At 40.4% G+C, this 23258-nt stretch overlaps 1 protein-coding gene across 4 annotated transcripts in view; it reads right to left on the reverse strand.

The window, feature by feature from the left end:
* Positions 1 to 23258, reverse strand: part of LOC119784144 (kelch-like protein 29) — a 259595-nt gene that overhangs the window by 170651 nt on the left and 65686 nt on the right. For 3 of the 4 annotated variants that reach the window (XM_038286067.1, XM_038286065.1, XM_038286068.1), the window contains exons 2-3: positions 19466 to 19613; positions 12197 to 12718 (exon numbers count right to left, since the gene is read on the reverse strand). In XM_038286067.1, the coding sequence (XP_038141995.1) occupies positions 12197 to 12718; positions 19466 to 19613 (670 nt within the window). The remainder of the gene's footprint in view (positions 1 to 12196; positions 12719 to 19465; positions 19614 to 23258) is intronic. The other variant, XM_038286066.1, reaches the window with a different exon arrangement.

The raw sequence follows: 23258 nt of genomic DNA on the forward strand, positions 1-23258 counted from the left end.
CGTCGACCAGTCACCTAAGAGTCACACATGTTTTGCTCTGACCAAGGAGCTAAACAAAAGAAAGGATTAGAATATACAAAAAATTATTTAGAGAAAATAAGATAACCAAGTCTAAATAGAAACTAATAATCTGAGCAAAAGTAGCAGCATTAATTATACTATTGACAAGAAAAAAAAGGAGAAAAACAAAACTTAATTTATTTCAATCTGAAAAACTCACACAGAGAGAAAAGATAATTAGAAGAATTTATTGATAAGTAAGTATAGTCTTTGGCGCTCAGACCTCGGCAGGAACATTCATGCTGAATTATGCTTTAACATGCATGAGTAGATGAATGTGAATAGGGATGTTCCCCCCGGGCCTGAAACTGGTGGTGGTTTAATCAGAGCTGGTTGACAAGGTGATCAGCTGGGCAGAATTGTGGGACTAGAAGACTGAGGGAGCTGACGCCGGGGCTTCACTCAGACTCGGGATATATAGGTCCTGCTCGGTGATGCAGGTACCGTGAAGTGTCCATGATGAGCAGGCATGAAGCGACAGTGGAGAGGAAAAACTCCCCTTTGGGAAGAAACCTCTGGCAGAACCGGGCTCAACATGGTGGTCTTCTGCCGGACCAATGCGATGAGACGAGGGATGGTGACAACTGGGATTAATACTCTCTGATGAGGTTGAGGTGAAGTCGTGTCATGGAGGACGATTCAGCTGCGATGGCGGAGAAGGGGATGGAGGTGGGTGAATGTCGTCTGAATCAAAATCCGATATGGCGATTGCAGGATAGCGGCTGTGGTGAGATTTGAGGGAGTTTATAAAGTGGAAGCAGGACGCTGATTGGGCTTCCTGGTGGAGTAGTTCAAAGCTGATTGGCTCGCTTCGGAGACGGATCGGCTTCTGATGATGTGAGGTAAGTCAGAGTTTCTTCGATTGAACTTTCGCTAGAGCTTCATTTCAATCTGAAAAACTCACACAGAGAGAAAAGATAATTAGAAGAATTTATTGATAAGAAAGTATAGTCTTTGGCGCTCAGACCTCGGCAGGAACATTCATGCTGAATTATGCTTTAACATGCATGAGTAGATGAATGTGAATAGGGATGTTCCCCCAAAAAGCCGAGGTCGAGGCCGGAGAGTCCGTATGCTCGTAGGGCATACGCTAGGGACAGAATAAAGAATGCGTAATGAAATGCTGAGAAGGTTTGCAAACAACTTAACGAGCCAGGTTGTTGATGAGGATGGCGACCACGGTTGACGCCGAGAACTTACCGATGATGATTTACCCATGATGATGATGATGAACCCATGATGATGATGATGAACCCATGATGATGAACCCATGATGATGATGATGAACCCATGATGATGAACCCATGATGATGATGATGAACCCATGATGATGATGATGATGATGATGAACCCATGATGATGATGATGATGAACCCATGATGATGATGATGATGAACCCATGATGATGATGATGAACCCATGATGATGATGATGAACCCATTATGATGATGATGAACCCATGATGATGATGATGATGATCCCATGATGATGATGATGATGATGAACCCATGATGATGATGATGATGATGGACCCATGATGATGATGAACCCATGATGATGATGATGATCCCATGATGATGATGATGATCCCATGTTGATGATAATGATGATGATGATGATCCCATGATGGTGATGATGATGATGATCCCATGATGATGATGATGAACCCATGACGATGATGACGATGATGATCCCATGAAGATGATGACGATGATGAATCCTGCGGATGATGATGACGATGATGATGATGATGACGATGATGCATCCCATTATGATGACGATGATAATGAATCTTGCGGATGAGTCTGATAATGAATCTTGCGGATGAGTCCATATAGAACATATAACATGACGGGATACAGACATGACAAGACGCAGACATGGTGCATATTGATGCATTGGAAATGCAAGCAAAATGGCGTAAGGGATGCATGACGAGACACCACGAGACACAGATAGGGAGCATGTGATGCATTAGGGAATGAATCTTGCGGATGAGTCTGATAATGAATCTTGCAGATGAGTCTGATAATGAATCTTGCGGATGAGTCCATATAGAACATATAACATGACGGGATACAGACATGACGAGACGCAGACATGGTGCATATTGATGCATTGAAAATGCAAGCAAAATGGCGTAAGGGATGCATGACGAGACACGACGAGACACAGATAGGGAGCATGTGATGCATGGGGAATGAATCTTGCGGATGAGTCTGATAATGAATCTTGCGGATGAGTCTGATAATGAATCTTGCGGATGAGTCCATATAGAACATATAACATGACGGGATACAGACATGACGAGACGCAGACATGGTGCATATTGATGCATTGAAAATGCAAGCAAAATGGCGTAAGGGATGCATGACGAGACACGACGAGACACAGATAGGGAGCATGTGATGCATTAGGGAATGAATCTTGCGGATGAGTCTGATAATGAATCTTGCGGATGAGTCTGATAATGAATCTTGCGGATGAGTCTGATAATGAATCTTGCGGATGATTCTTGCGGATGGTTACATATATGAAGAATTGATGCATTAGGGAATGCGTGCTAAATGGTGTCAAGGATGCATGACGAGCACAGACCAGACGTGACGTGACACACAGGAGAATGCATATAAATGCCTGTCATAAAGGTGAGATTGCGTGAATGCGAGCCAGAATGAAGATAGCATGAATAGCAAGGAGACAGCATGGAAGACTGCATGAAGCAGGGAATAATGAAGAAAACTGATAAGGAGTGGGAGTAGAAACTGAGTTAGAGGATAGTCGTGATTAGGTCAGAAATTATGAAAATGAGTTGAACCACCACCAGTATTTGTAATAAAGTTACCTAGAGGCAGAGAGAGCACTGAGCTGAGAGAATTGGTGAGAGTTCTGGGCGGATGAATGAGGTATAGGCTGGTGAGCCATCGGCCCAGAGCTGAGGGAAGCCTCAGAACCCCGCGAGTAGCTGCAAAGCAGCTGCTCGGTCCAGAACGAATGCCCAGATTACCTACTAGAGGGAAGGCCACGTGATTCTAAGAGAATCCTGAGGTGGTGAAGAACCATGAGTGGACGTAGGGTAATGCTTGGGCGAATAAAAGTGCTGAATGCCTGAACATAACGCGCCGAGATGATGAAACATTAGTGACTGCTGCCAGTGATGCTTCTGATGAAGGCATGAGAGACTGGGAGGAGGAGTGACTTATTAGTGGCTTCAACTACTACGAAGTTATCGCAGTGGGCGGACGCGATTCCTTCCCAAAGCCCCACGATGCAAGCTAGCTAGGGTTAGACCTCACACAAGCATAATGGGTGTGAATAAAAGAGGCCATGAACCCGTGAACCACCTGTCCTGAAGAACCCCCCAAAACCTACGGATGCAGCATCCGTAAAATTTTTTAAAGCATGGCAGGAGATAGATAATGTCGACATAGAAAAGAAATTTGTTCCAATTAGAAGCAGTCAGACCAGGAGATCCGAACGGCAGCCTACGTTCAGTAATCTGACCAAGAAGAGGGACGGAAATTGCCGGATCAAGCAACTGGGAATGAAAGCGCGGCCTTGAGAAATAAGCGCATGGCAAATTAGCTGACCTAGCAAGGAGCGCAATTGGCATTTAGAAATGACTGATGGAGAACATCAGTTTGTGTTTTTTTTTTTTTTTTTTTTTTTTTGAAGAAGAAGAAGACAGAACGATAATCAGAAGTAATAATAAGGGGTGGTAAGATGACGGGCTGCTAAGACTGAGGTATGATATATATGAAGCGTGCACGGCGGGGACAGACTGATCGGATGGCCCTCCTGCAGAAGCTCTGAGTAATCACGATAGATGCTGAATGCGGCCAAAAATTTTGGCCAATAGAAAGATCTCTGGTAGACGGAGATCGGATGATTTAAGAAAAACTGAGACGTCACCTGCTGATGCGACCTGCTGATCGACTTCAGGGGAGGGAAGAATAAGAGACTAAATTAAAATATTCCCCTGAATAATTTAGAACGAGGCTAGTGAAAATATCAGCATGTGTGTTAATATAAGTATGCCTGATAGAGGCAGACGAAGCATAAGAGCAAACTCAAATAGATAGAAAATTATGAATGAAAACATGGTTGAATACGTCTTACCCTAAGGCTGGCCCGGCGGGCGTTCCCTAAAGTGATTGAGGGGAGGGGGAGGTCCGTCTGAGCAGACAGCGGCAGGGATGACGTGGCAGTGCAGGGATTCCCACGTTTGGAGCGTGCGGACAGCGTCGAAGGATTGAGTGAGAGAGTCCAGTGGAGCGGAGGGAGGCTGAGAGCTGTTAAGCGCCAGAAGGACTAGACGGGGGAGCTGCTATGAATCAGGAAGCTGGAGAAGGTCCAAGGCTGCATCGAAACGATGAGAAGGAGCGGGCGTAGCGGTGACTGCTGCTGGGACAGATCCGGGAGGCCTTCTGCGCCTGGCGAGGGGAGCGGAGGACTTGCATGTCTTTTGCGGCCAGGAATCGGAGCGGATTGAAGCGGAAGGCGAGGGAGATGAATCACGAGGAGGTAGGCTCGTTAAGACATCTGAGCAGAGTCTAGGTCGGAGCCTGGCAATATACCCTTGGAGTGTAACGCGGAAGAAGGAGATGAGAGCGGCTAGACGGGAGTTTCTCCGAGCGGGGAAAATTGAATGTCGTCTGAATCAAAATCCGATATGGCGATTGCAGGATAGCGGCTGTGGTGAGATTTGAGGGAGTTTATAAAGTGGAAGCAGGACGCTGATTGGGCTTCGTGGTGGAGTAGTTCAAAGCTGATTGGCTCGCTTCGGAGACGGATCGGCTTCTGATGATGTGAGGTAAGTCAGAGTTTCTTCGATTGAACTTTCGCTAGAGCTTCATTTCTTATATCGGATCAAATGCCAAAAAGACAAGGTGGGTCTTAAAAATCTTTTCTGATCTGTAAAAACATTCTTATTTATTGATGTACAATGGTGAAATTCTCACATTGGTTTAAAATATGGAAAACATTATTAACATCTATATGTGCTGATTTACAAAAATAAAGCAGACAGTCTCTCTATGCTGTAGTGAAGCATTTCCAAATCATGATACTGATCCTACATATCAGTCTACAAAGATGGGATATATTTAAGGTCATGCAGAGAAGTATTTTTCCTCCACATATTGATTTACATTTAGAGTTTGAAGTTTAATTCTTGTTTTGTCTGACCAGAGCACATCTTCCACATACCTGCTGTACTTTGGATTTTAAGTTGCTTGTTTTGTCAACCTTCAGATCATCTTACAGAAAGTCTACACATCTGTGTATAATTATTGGTGTTCCATCATAGACAACATATTTTCTCCAGTTCCTCCAGTAGGTAGTTAAATTTGATCTTAATTTAGGGATGTAACAGAGGGGGATTCATAAAGGGAGCCTATGTCACTAATTTGATCATCTATAAAGTCTTCTTGTAGAAAGACTGCACAAGTGATTAAAATTTATATGCATGTGCTCCAGCTGGGCCAATGTGTCCGACCTCAAAAGTAAACAAATATAAAAGTGTAACCAAAAATCTTGCAGGGGCCAAAGTATGAATAAGACAGATATGAGGGATGGAACAGTTGCAGCAGCGCAGGGGTATGCTCTGCGCTAAGGATGTGAGGCTGTGCCAATCTCGCCGTTACAAAGTAAAACTCTGATCTTAACTCAGCAAGACATCTTAATTGCATTCACTAGCAAGCCGGAGCGGCTTGGTCCCCAGATGAAGGTTGATGTGAGCTGACTGGAAGATGAACTTCCTGGGCAGAGGGGAGGCTGGGTGCTGCTGCTGGACTAGATTGTGTTGAAGCCTAACCTTGTGTCTGTGTGCGTGTACACACATTTGGGTTTCGTCATGCCATAGTAGATACGCATTGTGTGTGTTTTTTTGTTAAGTGTGCAACTGAGATAAATACACTAGAACAGAAAGCTTTAAAAGTGAAGGCGCAGAGATGTAAAGGAGCGTTAAAAAGATGTTTGACATGACAGAAGAGGCGCTGAGCTGCGGCACATGCCGAGAAGTTCAGCAGGTGGTCTGACAGATCAGCCTATGACCCCGAACTTCAATTACAGTCAAATCTAACGACTTGCACGTCTGCTTGCTTTTAGGTAGTTTCAAGAGAGGGAAAAAGAAATAAAGCCAAATCTTCAGCTGTGACAGTGTAGGGCCCGACCACAACAAAGCATCCAACAGCAGCCTCAGTTCTCTGTACATGCTGATCCAGGAGACGGATATTAAAAACCTAATTTTAGCAGCTGGGGTGGTTAACCAGGGTAACAGGCACAGATCTGTGTAGAAATTATCATGTTGATTTGGAATGAATGTTTCTTTTAGTCGTGAGCTGCTTTTAAATGACGCTCAGTCACATATGCAGTGAAGGTGTTCATCCCTGCTGAGCCGGGAAGCAGACTACTCGGACTGATAGTCATCAGCGCCAGCATTGATTTTAAAGACCGGGTCAACAGACACACACTTTCCCCATCAGGACACCACACTCTCTCTGTCTCCATCTGTTCTAAACTTACCTCCTACTGTGTGGTGCCCCCTTTTTTTTCCCCTCCCTCAGCTGTCCTCTTAAACAACAATGTCCGTCATTCTTAGATTCCCAAATTTCAGTAAATCTAGAATCAGAATGAACAGCTGGTGCTTAAGCCACAGATGCAGAGAGATTGTTAAGTAGAAAAGCTTGGCAAGAATTGTGTTTTTGTTTTGATAAAAATCGGCATTGGAGGAAAACAAAGATGACTGAAATACACAAGAAGTGAGCGCCAAGGAGGAAATTAGGAACCGGGGAGAAGGAGTTTGATTTGTGCTCTGACGGCAGATATTATAAAAATCCCTGCTGCGGATGGAGAAACCAGGTAGGCAGATCACAGCCAGGTGGCTGGCATGTCTCAGTAGGTGATGAAGTTAAAGCTGCCTTCAAGCAGCTCTGTGTGGATCCACGCACACACATCTACAAATACACTAAATGCCATAAGCAGACAAAACTAGGCAGACACCAAGATGGACACAAAGAGGGGAGGGCAGACTTTTTGATGTGCCCACTGATGCAGAGCAAAGACAAATTGCCCCCTTTGAAGGCGAAGCCAAATTAAACGTGGACTGTGATTTCTGTCACCGTGGTATTTGGCTTTAAGACTGCAAGGCTGACATCTGACAAACATCTACTCAGTCACACCCAGGAAGTTAGGCACGCGTGTAACTGCGCACACGCAAACTGATACACATGCCCTGTTGCGAGGCGAGTAGCTCGGCCCAATCCTCTGAGACATAGGCCCTTACTGTCAAAAAGCCACAAAACCACATCAGCTACCAAGGCTGTATTACCAGAATCAAAGCCCTGTTTATTTCTGTTATTTATTTGTTTGAAGTGTAGTGGTATATCTATGTAGCTGCTTTTGTATTTCAAGATGATGCTCCAAAGAATGTATTGAATACCAGATGGGAGAGTTCTCTTTATATGACAGGTTCTTATTTTCAGCTGGTGACATACGGCTGCTCAGTCAAGAGCACTTTTCACCAGATTAACACATTGGAGGACACTCTATAACAGCAAATTTCCATTTCCCTTACTGAGAGCTGAAATATAAAAAAGTCGAAAGAAAAGAAGGAAAGCTTTCTGCAGTGTGCAGCTCTTTGCCACTTTAAGACAGAGGGTTAATACAATGCAACACTACAATGGCATAACTGTGCAATGTATAATGTTCGCTAACTATTTAATACCCTGTGCAATAACCTTTTTCTCCATAATTGACACTCAGTGCAATAAACATACATATATATATGTATGTATATATGTAAATCTATCCATCCATCCATCCATCCATCCATCCATCCATCCATCCATCCATCCATCCATCCATCCATCCATCCATCCATCCATCCATCCATCCATCCATGGTTAATCCCAAGCAGGGTCGCGAGGGGTGCTGGTGCCTATCTCTAGCTGTCTATGGGCAAGAGGCTGGACCCACGCATGCAAAGGTAGAACATGCAAATTCCATGCAGAACAACCTGGTGCTGGGAATCAAACTCAGAACCTTCTTGCTGCAGGGCAGCAGTGCTACCCACTCCACCACTGAGCAATACCTGTGCAATAACCCTATATAATAGTCCTGCTATAAAAAAACGCAATGTACAGTATATACAGTATATTTTCCATGCACCCTTTTTCTTCCTTTGGCACCTTCTTATTTTTTTTAATATTTGAGCCGATTTAACGAGTAAAGTTCTCTTCTGTGAGATCAATAAAATCAATCAATCAATCACTTAAAATGTCCTTTAATTTATTAATGTGGGTGGATTTTGATATACATTTTGGATTTCTGTATCAAAATAAACTGTTTATGTTCAAAATTAGAGCAAATCAACACAATCCTGCTTTAAAAATAGATCTGCTCCAGTCAATCATTAGCACAGGCAACTTAAGCAGCAGTCCCTATAGAGGCTTACATACATATATTGTCTAAAAGTCAAACAAACAAACTTCCAACATTTCTCCTACATATTCCATCACAGCAAAAAAATACAAATCTGAAATAAAATGAAGACTCACTAATTAATTCTGTTGTCTGCTGAAGCTCCTCATGTGTCTCTGCATGGAGTATTCTCCTCCGGTAATATTCCTCTCACAATCAGAAAACTGTCACCACTTCAAATATTTGTACAACACACAATCAGTAATCTAGCATTTTATCTCAATCTCTACTTTTCTAACTAAAATGTCTCCAAACACGGTGATGCTGAACAGGCAGAGGGCTGAAAGGCTCCACCTCTGCTTTGAAACTGTAAGTACAGTAGTAGCCATTAAAAATTACCCCACTTTCCTTGATGGGCCCTTGCCTGGTCTCCTTTTACATTATTTATTTAATATTTGTACTAAAATATTCTGTCATAATTTGCGAACATTAATATCTAAAGAGAACCATCATCTTCTGGTCAGACCCTGTAATTCAGGAGTAAGCGTAAAAAGAAATTTGCATGCCGGGTCACTCTAGAGGCTGGAAGTTGGAGGGGATTTCGCTGGGAGTTGGAGGGAAGTGGGCTGAAAATCGGCAGCCTTTCAGCTGGAAAGAACCATTTTGAATGGCTGCTACTGTAATCTGGCAAAATCCAACAGATATGTCTATTTTTTTCTGTTTGCACACAATCATTGAAGATGCCATAGTCTGTTTAATTCATTAGTAAATGTTTTTTTTTCTTGTTTATGCTTGAAGTACTAGAGCAAATCAGCTAAAACATCACTGCTACTAAAACAGGACAATGGCTTTTGGATGATGTATGGCGTCACTATCTGGTCCAAAATGAATCCTGGATCAGACTAATCCACTCTCCCTACGACTGGATTTAGATGGTGAACAGTAGGTCAAATACTGAATAATCACATTTCTCTTTCCCCATTTCTCAAATATACAAGACAAGCACCAGCTTGGAAGCATAAATAGGAATAGTCCAAAACTTTTTTTTTTTCTTGACCCAATAGAAATTGTAATTTTTAAGGACAGACATGAAAGAAAGATTAAAAAAATGGTATCAATGCAAGATAAATCGTGGTATGGAATAATGTAACATAAACCAGATTGATCCATGTAGTTCAAATTTAACTCTACACAGTATCTATCTGGAAAGGTTCATGTGGAGAGTTTGCCAAAGGGAGGGAGAATCAGTACAATTCTTCAAGCTGATTGGGTAAATCATGCCTCCATGTCGAGCTTTTATCCAAACGCAGCAACAGAAGCAGCTGTGGCGCATCATATTCTTTATTAGCTTCAGAACTTACGGAGTTAACTGATAAATCAATCTCTTACCAAATCTGTTCGGAAGGAACAAACATCTTACCGACCAATAAAGGCAAACATCACGCCCTTTGCTCATTTTTTCAAAAAGAAATGAAGGATATTCTACCTAAACAGACTAAATAGCAGAGTTTAGAGAAATGGTGCAGCCAGGTTTGTTCTGCTTCAGCCTGGTTCTTCTGGTTGACATCATAGACATCACTATATTTCATTGGACTGAAACATTTCTGTATTTAGGCTAAAACATCTATTGGCTTCTGGCAAGATGTATCTTTCTGGTGAATTAACAACACTAACAACAATTAATCTTGCGTTCAAGGTTAGATAATTGCATCTTTATTATAAATCTAAATTGATAAAATACATGTCTTATTCTAAGCATTATCTTGCCGTGATATTATATACAGCCAGTACAAAACCTGTATTATGTGAATATTTGTATTCCTGATAATGGATATTACTGAAAATAGTTTTTCAAGGTTTTTACAGATAATTTACTGTCTGAAAATCTATCTGCTGAAAATCTATCCTCGCTGCTAAAAAAAAAAATAGATTTGCCAGGATTACTGTACATATGATTTGCATCTCCATACAGGGGTGTACCAAGTATGCGTTTATCCACATCTATCCCCCTGTGTTTGCAGTTATCTTCTAGCCCAAGGATAGCGCCTTCCAATGGCTGCAGGCCCCTGTCTCCCCATGTACGTTGTTCTACTGTGTCTATTGAACGGGTTGCTCTGGAACAAATTTCGTTGTGCTCTTTACAATGGCAAATAAAGTTATTCCGATCTGCTTTTTCTTTGTACTTTATGTAGCCCAACCCCTTCATACCTTTGTAACTTATAAAAAAAAATTATCTAGACAGAAAGTTGGCACAACAACTGACGAAAGATTCCTTTCCACAGCTTTCCCTCAATATTTCAACATTATGCCATAACAGTAGGACAGAAGGTACCTTTGCCACATTTAAATTCAGTGTTCATTGATTTAAAACAGACAAGATAACATCCGTTGTAGGTTGGGAGTTGGGACCTCATGAAAAAAGCTGGAGCTTAAAAAGAGATGCTGGGACTGAACAGGCATGGATAGCCAGAGCATCAATGTGATACCAGCAGAGACATAAAGGATTCCTGTCAGCCTAGAGATGCTGCTGAGGAGATGTTATCGCTGCTAATTAAATGACGCTGACTGGTTCACCTATTTTTGCTGAGTTTGTCACATTACCTTCATGACTTACAGACTGGAATCTATCTAGTGCTTTTCAGGAAGAAAATCTGGGATCTCAACAATTACAGCACTTCCAATCAGGCTCTATATGTCTTTGGCCAGGGAGAATACATTTTACCACGTAAATGAGTCCTAACAGTCTATTAAGCATTAAAGTGTCTAAAAAGTTCGTATTCAACCGGACAAAGCAGATGAGCCTATCCAATTATCCACTTCCATTTCTACCTGCAGCCTCATTTCAATGTATCACAGGCAGCCGCTCAAAATAATTGCTTTTTGCAATCTACAGGTTCATTGGAAGCCATTTTATTGATCAAAATGAGTCAGGTAAAAGAAAACAATCTAAGCCTAAATTAAAAGCTTCATTAAATGTGAAAATTGGTTTGGGAATTGCGAACATCTGTTTCTAGCAGTCTGCGTAATAAACGGCAAGGTTAAAGCAAACACTGATTTCTGGCTTTGCAGGCTCAGGCATGAGGTGGAGCTGTGAGGCACCCTCACAAACACAGCGCGAATCAACAAGGCTTCAAAAGATTTCAAAAGAGATGTGAGGGCAGGGACTGAAAGCTCTTCCTGCCTTGTCTTTAGTAGGACTTGTGTGTATTGCAACCAAGAGCAAAAAAAAGGATTAACCTGACACAGAGAAAACCAATTTCAAAGCACAATATTACAGATGTTTGGTATGGTATAGCAGTTTGGGATCAGTCCAACACTTTCAGCGAAGAACGGCTTATAAGAAGTAGACCAGGTTTTAGTCACACCTCTATTCTCTGCAACCTTGGAGAAGCTTTAAGGTAAATTCGCTATGGTTGCAAATTGTATCTTGACAACCTATTGCCTGAATGTTTAGAGCCTTTTTAGTAGCTGCCGGAATGTGAAACGGCTCTTATTTACAAACAGAAAGCACAAGCCTGTGTGTTTCATTCCATAGAGACCCCATATCAGAGGAGGTCGCAAGCAAAAAAAAGCCTGTGATTTGATAAAAAAAATGTGTCAGCTTGGATTTCCCTGTTAAAAACACAAATCTATAAACAATTTACAGGTAGAATCAGAAGGAAAAAAGTCAAAGTATAAAATTAAGAGTGCATTGGTGAGAATTACTTGGGCTTACCTTTGGGGTGTCCCGGGTCACTGAACTCGTACTTCCCACTCCCGACTGTCCGCAACATTTGCAACCCATTGGGGCTGTCCTGATTGTCTGCAGCTGTATTCTGAGCATGCACTGCAGCCTGTCCATTGGTGAGAGGCAGAGAAGGGGGCTGGAGGAGGCTGGAGTGAGAGGTTAAGTGGCCGTTGCCCATCATGCTGTGAGGGTTTGGATGAACCACCTGGTTGGCTTGGGCAGCGAGGCCGGATGGCGTAACTCTGGGCTGAGCTGCAGGATATGGAGGCTGACTGGGCATGCTCAGCACCAAGGAGGGCCCCTGCTGAGTTGACTGTGGCGTGAGCTGGAAGTGGGTGGTCATGAGGGGATGCTGTGGAGCCCCCGGTGTCTGGATCGAAGGGGTTACCCCTAAGAGGGGTGACTGGACGGTCACACTGTGGCTAAAGGACGGAGGTTGAGGGAGGCCATAAGAATGGGGAAGGAGACTCTGCTGGCTCACAGCAGCTACTGGTGTAGCCCAGGCTGGACCTGTTAGACAAACAGGAAAGTGTATATAAATGCAACAGGATGAAAGAAACAATCACTTTATTCAGTTTGCATACACATATGTCCACCTCTTTATCAGTACAAGATGATAGAAGGCAGCATTTAGGGCAATCAAACCTAATACATCTTATGGTAGATAAGATGAAACATTTTAATCTTTATTCTCCTTTAGTTTTCACTGCACAATTGTTAATACATAATTTAATAGCATAGCATAATATGAAAACATAAATAGGTGAAAATGACAAGATGCTGCATATTATATATGCATACATATATTATATATTTTCGTTTCATGTCTACACTACAACTTAGTGAAAATAAGCAGTCCTTTATATATTATTCCTCTTTCTGGTTAAATAATGTTTTGCTTAATGTCAAAATGTAACACCTGAAATAAACAATAAAAAGTGATTATCTGAATTTTTATTTTTATTTTTCAAATAGATTTGACATATTTTGATTCTGACAAATGAATTTCTGAATTCTCTTTACGGACATTTTGAAGCAGGTTTTTAACAACTAAGCTTAACACTGTAGATGCAAAACCTTTTTCAGGACATGAAAAAATGGATAATAAAAAAAAAAAAATTATCATTAATATACAATTCATACATAATTTCACTTTATTATTTACCCATTTGATAGGCTATATTGATAAAAAAAAATAAAAATAAAGAATGTAATGCTCTCCACTAACTAGACTTCTCGAGAAAAAAAGTTTTTCATTAGATTCAATTCATAATTCTTTAAGGATTCATTTAAAATCAAGATTGTCCTAATCTAATAAATCAAGTATTATTGAATGGTTCCATTAGGTTTTAATTTAATGAGCAGTGTTTGGGTCTCTGAATAAACTCATCAGCTTACCGTATATGTACTGCTTGTAATTTTATATTAGCAGTACACACAGCAAGACATATCATTGCTTTTTAAGAATCACCACCTACTGTATGTATGTACTGTGGATGCAGCTCATTATTTTGTTGATATAATTGATTTTTACTTCCTTTGACCATCAGAGTCTGTTTTATTTTCCTTTAAAATGTCACAGGCTTGATCTGTGTGTTGTGCTCAAACAGTTGTCCCCACTGGGGGAAAAAAAACTGCAAAGAGCAGCTGTAACACTAATCATTAAATATTATGATGCTCAGGGAGCAGTACCAAGTTTGTGCAACAAAAAAAAAAAAACCTTTAAGTTAAATCCACAATTAACAGAATGTTTGTGGCATCAAAAAACAGTAAACATTATATGTAGGCTGGCATTTTAGATAACTGCTCTACATGTGAATTTTAATAAGACTTAACTTTAAACTGCATCTATCATTGTCAAGTCTGGTTTATTTGACCTTCTGTGCTTGGATTATTATCAAATATATGAAAAAACATGATTTAACACTACAGTATCTAGAATATCACTGGTTAGAGAGTTAAACGTGACTTAACATTAATGTAGCTTATGCTATCTTGCAATCCTGTTAATCTAAAGCACTTGCTACTGTGCTTCAAGACAAATCCATTGCATTGATTTTAACTTTGTATTAGAGTAATTTAAATTAATTTTTAGCACACAAAAAAAAAAACAGATGTTTTTATTTGAACAACTCTGATGTGTGTTGAATATCAGTGCTTCTGATTGGGACAACCTAACATTACATATTAAAACTTTAAACATTATTTTACAGCTAAAACAGTGTAATAACGAATCTACATAAAAAAAAAAAAAAAAAACTTTTTTACAGTGAAAATGCTGTTTGAGTCATAAAACTGTTTACATAATGGATTTTCAGTCCAACATCCAAAGTGAAAATCTGCAGAGGCGACAGACTCCAACAACCTTTCCACACCATGAATTAGCCTAGTCCATGTTGATATGAGACTCATGAATAATTAGAGGAATATTTAATTTATTAATGATCTGACACAAAAGTTGTATAACTTAGATTAATAGATTTTATATCACTACAGAACCAATAAATAGATTTTTGAAGTCGAGAGCTTTTATGCTTCATGCAGCATTTGGCATCATTGATGCACAAGTCTGTGTTTACCCACACACTCCGAGCCAATCATCTCTCTTCCCTGAGGCGATAGATGCTGAGGGTGTGCTAGCCACATTGGACCTGAATGCTTCCTCCCTCCCTCACAAACTCACTCCCTCCTACTCCTTCATCTCCGACTCCTTCTGCCAGGGTCCAAGCTCCAAAAATAGCCAAGCACTCTGCTAAGGGGCTAAAGGCTAAATCGCAGCATGCAAAAAGCTGGGGGAAAAGAAGCCCACATTATTTACATTACCAACCCTGCTGATATAATAATCTGGAAAGAGGAAAAAGGAAAAGACTCAGAGAGAGAGAGAAAAAGGGGAATGAAAGTGAGTTCTGCAGGGGAGAGGCAAGTTCACCCTGTTATCACATACTGCATCATGGAGCTAATCAACACTAAAGCGTTTGATTTTCTTTGATTTGTGCATCTTCCTTGAAAATGTATTTTATTCCGTATGCAATACGGTCCAAAGTCTTAAAACCAACAGCGGTGTATGATCAGGATTTCACACAAATGCACTCTTTCAGGTTTATTCTTTTTTTACATGTTCAGACACTGGCCAAGAAAGTAATCGGAAGCTCACAGTGACCTACATTTGCAGTCCTTGCCTACAGTACAAAGTTGAATGACATGAAGAAACTGCATTAATATAAACATATTCCACGTTTTTAATTGCCTGTCAAATACTAAATTCAAATCATCCTATTGATTATTAATCAGCTCCATTTCTTTCTTCCATCTAAGCCTAGCATAAAAAAAAAAAAAAAAAATATATATATATATATATAGTTGCACCGAAAACTGAAGCCGAAGGGGAAAAAAACTTTTGTCAATTACAAACTTTTTCTAACAGAAAAGAAAAACCAGAGTGAAGTTTTTTTTTTTTTTTTTGCGTTGATTAATTCTGGCAAGTTGGCAGAGAACTTTCTGGCAACACAGTTCAGTGAAGTGTGGCGAGGAGCTGGCTTCGTCACAAACGCCACTCTCAGTTTGGAATAGCGCATGCACGCAAATCACTATGCAACACTATGCTCGGATTTGAGTGTCATATGTGACACTGTGGTGGGCTGGCGACATCTCACTCTCCTCTCGCTTCACTCTGAGCTGTGGTTTGGGTGGGGGTGGGTGCTGCTGTGCTAGGAGTGGAAGCTTACTGGATAATGGTGCATTTTCAACTGAAAGAAATGCTCCTTTAGTTGCTAAGGAAGCAATTTAATATTTAATCAATTATCCATTTGCATTTAAGATCATCAAATTCTAATTGGAAGGCACTCTAGTTTCACACACTATGGCTTTCACATTTTTACAATGTTTGCCACCACAGAGAAACAGCTGTCTATGGTGTAAATTTGTAGAGCCAGAATTTCTGCAGCATCCAGCTAGGTGCACGTATTATTCTTAAATGAGACACATTTGTGATGAGCAGGAGGCAGAGGCCGGCAGAGCAAAGGAAGGAAATGAACAGCTCCGGGGCATAGCCATTCTGGGCGACTTCATTACAGCACAAGTAAAAAAAAAAAAAGGAAGCCTCAATACGGTTTAACCCATTAATGGCGGGTCTGTTTCGCTGAAGAGTAGCGGCATCATCAAAGCGTACAGGTTTCATAAATGCATTTTTTTTTTTTAAAAGGTCCACATTTAAAGGACTTTTACTGTACAGATGTAACAGACTCATTTATTTCCGGAGCCCTTTTTTAGTGCTATGACAAGGACAATAAAGTGCCTAATTCCTGCAATAAGATGGGCTTTTCTCATCTTTCTCAGCTGATCACTAAATATTCTTATATTCACACAATACCTTTTAAATGTTTTCACACCCCTTTCACATTTAGTTGTGTGGAAAAAGATAAATACAATAGACTTAATTTATTAAAATTTAATTTGATACATAATCACAAATTACAAAATCATTTGAAAATGAAGAGTCACAAGGATATTATTAATAGTAAATCTGTGTGATGTAATATAAGAGTAAATTTAACTGCTCTGTGAAGATATTGAGGATTTATGAGAGAAAATAAACAGGGTGCAGAAGTTTTAATGTGCAAAGTCATGTGTTTCCCTCTGCTGACCTTTAGGATAGAGAGGCAAGAAGAGATACACTATATTGCCAAAAGTATTTGCTCACCCATCCAAATTATTGGAATCAGGTGTTCCAATCACTTCCATGGCCACAGGTGTATAAATTCAAGCACCTAGGCATGCAGACTGTTTTTACAAACATTTGTGAAAGAATGGGTCGCTCTCAGGAGCTCAGTGAATTCCAGCGTGGAACTGTGATAGGATGCCACCTGTGCAACAAATCCAGTCGTGAAATTTCCTCGCTCCTAAATATTCCACAGTCAACTGTCAGCTGTATTATAAGAAAATGGAAGTGTTTGGGAACGACAGCAACTCAGCCACGAAGTGGTAGGCCACGTAAACTGACGGAGCGGGGTCAGCGGATGCTGACGCGCATAGTGCGAAGAGGTCGCCAACTTTCTGCAGAGTCAATCACTACAGACCTCCAAACTTCATGTGGCCTTCAGATTAGCTCAAGAACAGTGCGCAGAGAGCTTCATGGAATGGGTTTCCATGGTCGAGCAGCTGCATCCAAGCCATACATCACCAAGTGCAATGCAAAGCGTCGGATGCGGTGGTGTAAAGCACGCCGCCACTGGACTCTAGAGCAGTGGAGACGCGTTCTCTGGAGTGACGAATCGCGCTTCTCCATCTGGCAATCTGATGGACGGGTCTGGGTTTGGCGGTTGCCAGGAGAACGGTACTTGTCTGACTGCATTGTGCCAAGTGTAAAGTTTGGTGGAGGGGGGATTATGGTGTGAGGTTGTTTTTCAGGAGCTGGGCTTGGCCCCTTAGTTCCAGTGAAAGGAACTCTGAATGCTTCAGCATACCAAGACATTTTGGACAATTCCATGCTCCCAACTTTGTGGGAACAGTTTGGAGCTGGCCCCTTCCTCTTCCAACATGACTGTGCACCAGTGCACAAAGCAAGGTCCATAAAGACATGGATGACAGAGTCTGGTGTGGATGAACTTGACTGGCCTGCACAGAGTCCTGACCTCAACCCGATAGAACACCTTTGGGATGAATTAGAGCGGAGACTGAGAGCCAGGCCTTCTCGTCCAACATCAGTGTGCGACCTCACAAATGCGCTTCTGGAAGAATGGTCAAAAATTCCCATAAACACACTCCTAAACCTTGTGGACAGCCTTCCCAGAAGAGTTGAAGCTGTTCTAGCTGCAAAGGGTGGACCGACGTCATATTGAACCCTATGGATTAGGAACGGGATGTCACTTAAGCTCATATGTGAGTCAAGGCAGGTGAGCAAATACTTTTGGCAATATAGTGTATATTGAAAGAGACAAGAAGTCTGGTTTTAAGTTTGAACACGGCAAAAACATTAAAATCTAAATAAGTTATTTTTTTCTTAAAATAAATGGAACAAGACATGACATTTAAAATAAGAAAAAAAAAAACAATGGTTTTGTCTTATTTCAAGTGCATTATCTAATTATCCTATTTTAAGAGCGAAAAATCTCATTCTATTGGAAAATTGTTTCATTTACGTCCTAAAATTAAGGGTAAATACACCAAATTTAAGAAATTTGTATTTATTTCTAGATCCTTTTTGCAGTGTTAGAAGCAACGAGGAAGAAACAGCAAATGTGATAAAGGAGTTCGGGTCAAAGTAGAACTAAAGTTACATTTTTAGTCTACATACAAAACTGAAAAGAAAGAAAAAAGCAATAAAATAAGTAAAACTGGGTTTTTAAAACAGCTCTTGATTAAAGGAATAGTGGAGGATTTTAGCAAATTTTTTTAAACTTAAAAAAGAAAAAAAAGAACATGCACAACCCTGTATCCATTCCCGAGAGGGAATGCCTATTAAATGCATTCGTGAGAGCGTCCACAAGCCCATTTCTCATCGGGCACACTATGTTTAAAGTTGCAGTTTGTATCACTCATACAAGCTTACTTTCCAAAAGAAATTTGCAATTTTTCACTATGTCAGACTCACCACTGGTTGGTGAAAATAGAGACACGCACGTAGGATGGCCTTACGCAAACATATCAGCAGAATAACTGACAGTTAGAAGGACCACTTATTTTGATGATCCACCCGGAAAAAGAACATCCACCACTATACCTTTAATTGTATGTTTGTGAATGCAACAGTTTACAAACTGATACTCTGAAGACAATAAAATTCTCATTTGTTTTGCAGTTAAAAACAAGATTTTTGTTATATAAAATTTGTAGTACCTTAGGAATAGCTCTTTGTTAAACAGTAAGATTCATTTCCAATAGACTTATGTTTTGTCCCAAATCAAAATATGAAAAAGTTCTAATGGCACTGATTATTTTATATGGCACTGTTTGCCTGGTGATATTTCATGTAAATATATTGATACGCATACCACGCATGATTACATGTGTAAAGTACGCATACTTGTGACACATACTGTAGCTGTACTTTTTGTAGGGCAGAATGCCTCATTACCATTAGGTGTGGGTGTAGCCAGCCATGGCTGACAGGGGTGTAGCGTGTGATAGAAAACCCCACACATGTGTACATCTGCTGCACAGATGCATACTAATGATATACAACTCTGTAAACCCATCTCAGATGCAACTTATAAATGCATGTGGTGCTTTTATGGAAATGCCGTGTGGGTGACTCATTACCTGTGGGCTCACCATCTCTGTGTTGCTTGGCAGGAGGTTCGTCTGTATCCCAGGGCGTGAGCTGGTTGATAGGCATCTGTCCCCACCTGACTCCTGGAGCCAGCAGCAGTCCTGGGGTCTGGTTGTCTCCAGGGGACAGTCCAGAGAGCTGCAGCAGAGAGAGCCACAAACAACAATGATTAGTGCAGAGAACAGAGGTGAGAAAGGAAAAGCAAATTATCCAGTGCTTTCGAAGGAGCTTTTTATCCAGTGGCCCAAAAATCATTTTGAACAACAAATGTGTTTGTAATAGATTATTTCCCTAAAAATTGGATAAAATGTGTAAATGCAGCACCGTGAACAGTTCTTCAAGGTCTTGAAGTGAACATGCAATGATGGTGGCGTGTGGTGCATAATTAGCTGTGAGTGAGTGATGATTACAGACTATGCATAATGGGGACAAGCAGAAAAAGTCCTGTTCAGCGACTCAAGAGTCTCCACAGATAGCAATTTTTTCATTTTTATGTTGATAAAAGTCAAAATTCACATATGGATAAAATTGTAGTTGTGATTTGCATGAGATTTTCATTACATACTAATTTTGTTATCAGAAAATCATTCTGATCTCTATTATTACAGATTTGTTTTTTCTTCACTAAAGCAAGAGGAAAGGAAATTGAAAAGAAAAACAAAAAAACAAAAAAACAAGAAGCAGCTAAAAGTTCTCTAAGCCTACTTTTTGGATTTTTCTTGGAGTGAGAAATGTTATCAGGCTAGCGCAGGTTGATGAAAACACAGGGTCAATCGCCAGCCAACCTCTGAGCAATATTCGTCTCTCCCTATCAGAAGTCTGGATGCTTGGTCTAACAACTGGGCAGGCAGAGGGCAGAGCCAAGCCTTATTCCTCCCTCCTGCCCCAGCCAGCCTCCTAAGTTAATAGAAAGAACCTGGTCACAAGTCTCCTACTGCGTCCTAACGCCTGATCCCTCTATCCCTCAGTTCCATTATTCCCCCCGCCTCGACCCTGCGTCCACCTCATCAAGCTCTCCATCTTGCATTCTAACAGCGGTGTCTGCAAAGCTTCAGTCAGATTGATCGCTCTGTGGCAGAAACACAGCCCAAACTATTTGGTTTATGGTGCTAAGCAGCCTTATAGAGTTCCTTAAAATTATTTATTCCCTGACCAGTAACAAATTTTGTCAAAGCACAGAGTGTAATATATGGATTTTTTTGTTAAAATCAAACACAAAGGTGCAGCTGATTATGTATTTTCATTCTTTACATTTTTGCATACAGGTGCTGGTCATAAAATTAGAATATCATGAAAAAGTAGATTGATTTCAGTAATTCCATTTAAAAAGTGAAACTTGTATATTATATTCATACATTACATACAAACTCATATATTTCAGATGTTTATTTTGTTTAATTTTGATGATTACAAATGACAACAAATGAAAATCTCAAATTCATCATATCAGAAAATTAGAATATTACTGAAGACCAATAAAAACAAAGGATTTATAGAAATGTTGGCCAACTGAAAAGTATGAACATGAAAAGTATGAGCATGTACAGCACTCAGTATTTAGTTGGGCCTCCTTTGGCCTGTATTACTGCAGCAATGCGGCGTGGCATGGAGTCGATCAGTCTGTGGCACTGCTCAGGTGTTATGATAGCCCAGGTTGCTCTAATAGTGGCTTTTAGCTCTTCTGAATTGTTGGGTCTGGTGTATTGCATCTTCTTCTTCACAATACCCCATAGATTTTCTATGGGGTTAAGGTCAGGAGAGTTTGCTGGCCAATTAAGAACAGGGATACCATGGTCCTTCAACCAGGTACTGGTAGCTTTGGCACTGTGTGCAGGTGCCAAGTCCTGTTGGAAAATGAAATCTGCATCTCCAAAAAGTTGGTCAGCTGCAGGAAGCATGAAGTGCTCTAAAACTTCCTGGTATGTGGCTGCGTTGACCCTGGACCTCAGAAAACACAATGGACCAACACCAGCAGATGACATGGCACCCCAAACCATCACTGACTGTGGAAACTTTACACTGGACTTCAAGCAACGTGGATGAAGTGCCTCTCTTCTTTTCCTCCAGACTCTGGGACCTTGATTTCCAAAGGAAATGCAAAATTTACTTTCATCAGAGAACATGACTTTGGACCACTCACCAGCAGTCCAGTCCTGTTTCTCTTTAGCCCAGGCAAGACGCTTCTGACGCTGTCTGTGGTTCAAGAGTGGCTTGACACAAGGAATGCGACAGCAGAAACCCATGTCTTTCATACGTCTGTGTGTGGTGGTTCTTGAAGCACTCACTCCAGCTGCAGTCCACTCTTTGTGAATCTCCCCCACATTTTTGAAGGGGTTTTGTTTCACAATCCTCTCCAGGGTGCGGTTATCTCTCTTGCTTGTACACTTTTGTCGACCACATCTTTTCCTTCCCTTCGCCTCTCTATTAATTGGCTTGGACACTGAGCTCTGTGAACAGCCAGCCTCTTTAGCGATGACCTTTTGTGTCTTGCCCTCCTTGTGCAAGGTGTCGATGGTCGTCTTTTGGACAACTGTCAAGTCAGCAGTCTTCCCCATGATTGTGTAGCCTATAGAACTAGACTGAAAGACCATTTAAAGGCTTTTGCAGGTGGTTTCAGTTAATTAGCTGATTAGAGTGTGGCACCAGGGGCCATCAATTTTGAACCTTTTCACAATATTCTAATTTTCTGATATGATGAATTTGAGATTTTCATTTGTTGTCATTTGTAATCATCAAAATTAAACAAAATAAACATCTGAAATATATGAGTTTGTATGTAATGTATGAATATAATATACAAGTTTCACTTTTTAAATGGAATTACTGAAATCAATCTACTTTTTCATGATATTCTAATTTTATGACCAGCACCTGTATATCTAAAAAGTATGGGATTGGTTTGGGTTTAGGCCCCTCACAATCAATCCAAACAACCAACAATCACTTTCATATTGCCTGAAAGTTCTGGACCACATTCTTAATTAGATTCAGGTCTGTTTTTTACAGGGCTTTTCCAAAGCAGATATGGTAATTATTTCATGTTAATAATTCCATTGTACATTTCCATTCCCAGAAAACATTTTTGGGTTTTTCTGCTACTAATTTCCAGCCCAGTCTAAATCCTTTTACAGCATTTCTCTACCAGGATCTTCCTGTATTTAGCTACTGTCATCTTTCCAACAAATTTTCACAGCGTCTAAGTAAAGAAATACTTCCACTCAACAGTGGCGATGCCACCACCACTGCATCATGGGTTTACATTGATATGAAGGACTTATCATTGTTTTGTTTGTTTTTTTGCAATATCTCTTGAACAGATTTTGTGTAAAGGTCAAAGGGTTCAATTTTGGTCCTATCTGACCAGAGTATATTATTTCCTACCATTCCTTTTATTTCTGTATCTCTATCACTTGTGACAAATTCCAAAAGTAGCTTTCTTTTAATAACTTTTTATTTGCCACTTGAAACTTTAGATTCGTACAGTGCTGGAAACATTACTACTATTTACTTCTCACTGTTACTACTTAGTTCTCCAAAAAAAGTAACCAAGTTAGTAACTCGGTAACTGGGCAATCAGAGTAACTAGATTCTAGGCAAAGTAACTATGCAGTTCATCTTTATGATTTAAATGTGGATTTATTTGGATAAAGTTCCTTTTATTGGAACTTTAAATAAAACTGAGCGTTCAAGTATAAAATATATAACTTAGACTTTTCCTTTTGTACACACGAGTGTATACAAAAAGAAATTTAATTTAAAACAGCGCTAGACAATTTAATTTTT

The sequence above is a fragment of the Cyprinodon tularosa genome, unplaced genomic scaffold, assembly GCF_016077235.1.
Source record: "Cyprinodon tularosa strain WSP-4 unplaced genomic scaffold, ASM1607723v1 ctg22, whole genome shotgun sequence".
NCBI classification, from domain to species: Eukaryota; Metazoa; Chordata; class Actinopteri; order Cyprinodontiformes; family Cyprinodontidae; genus Cyprinodon; species Cyprinodon tularosa.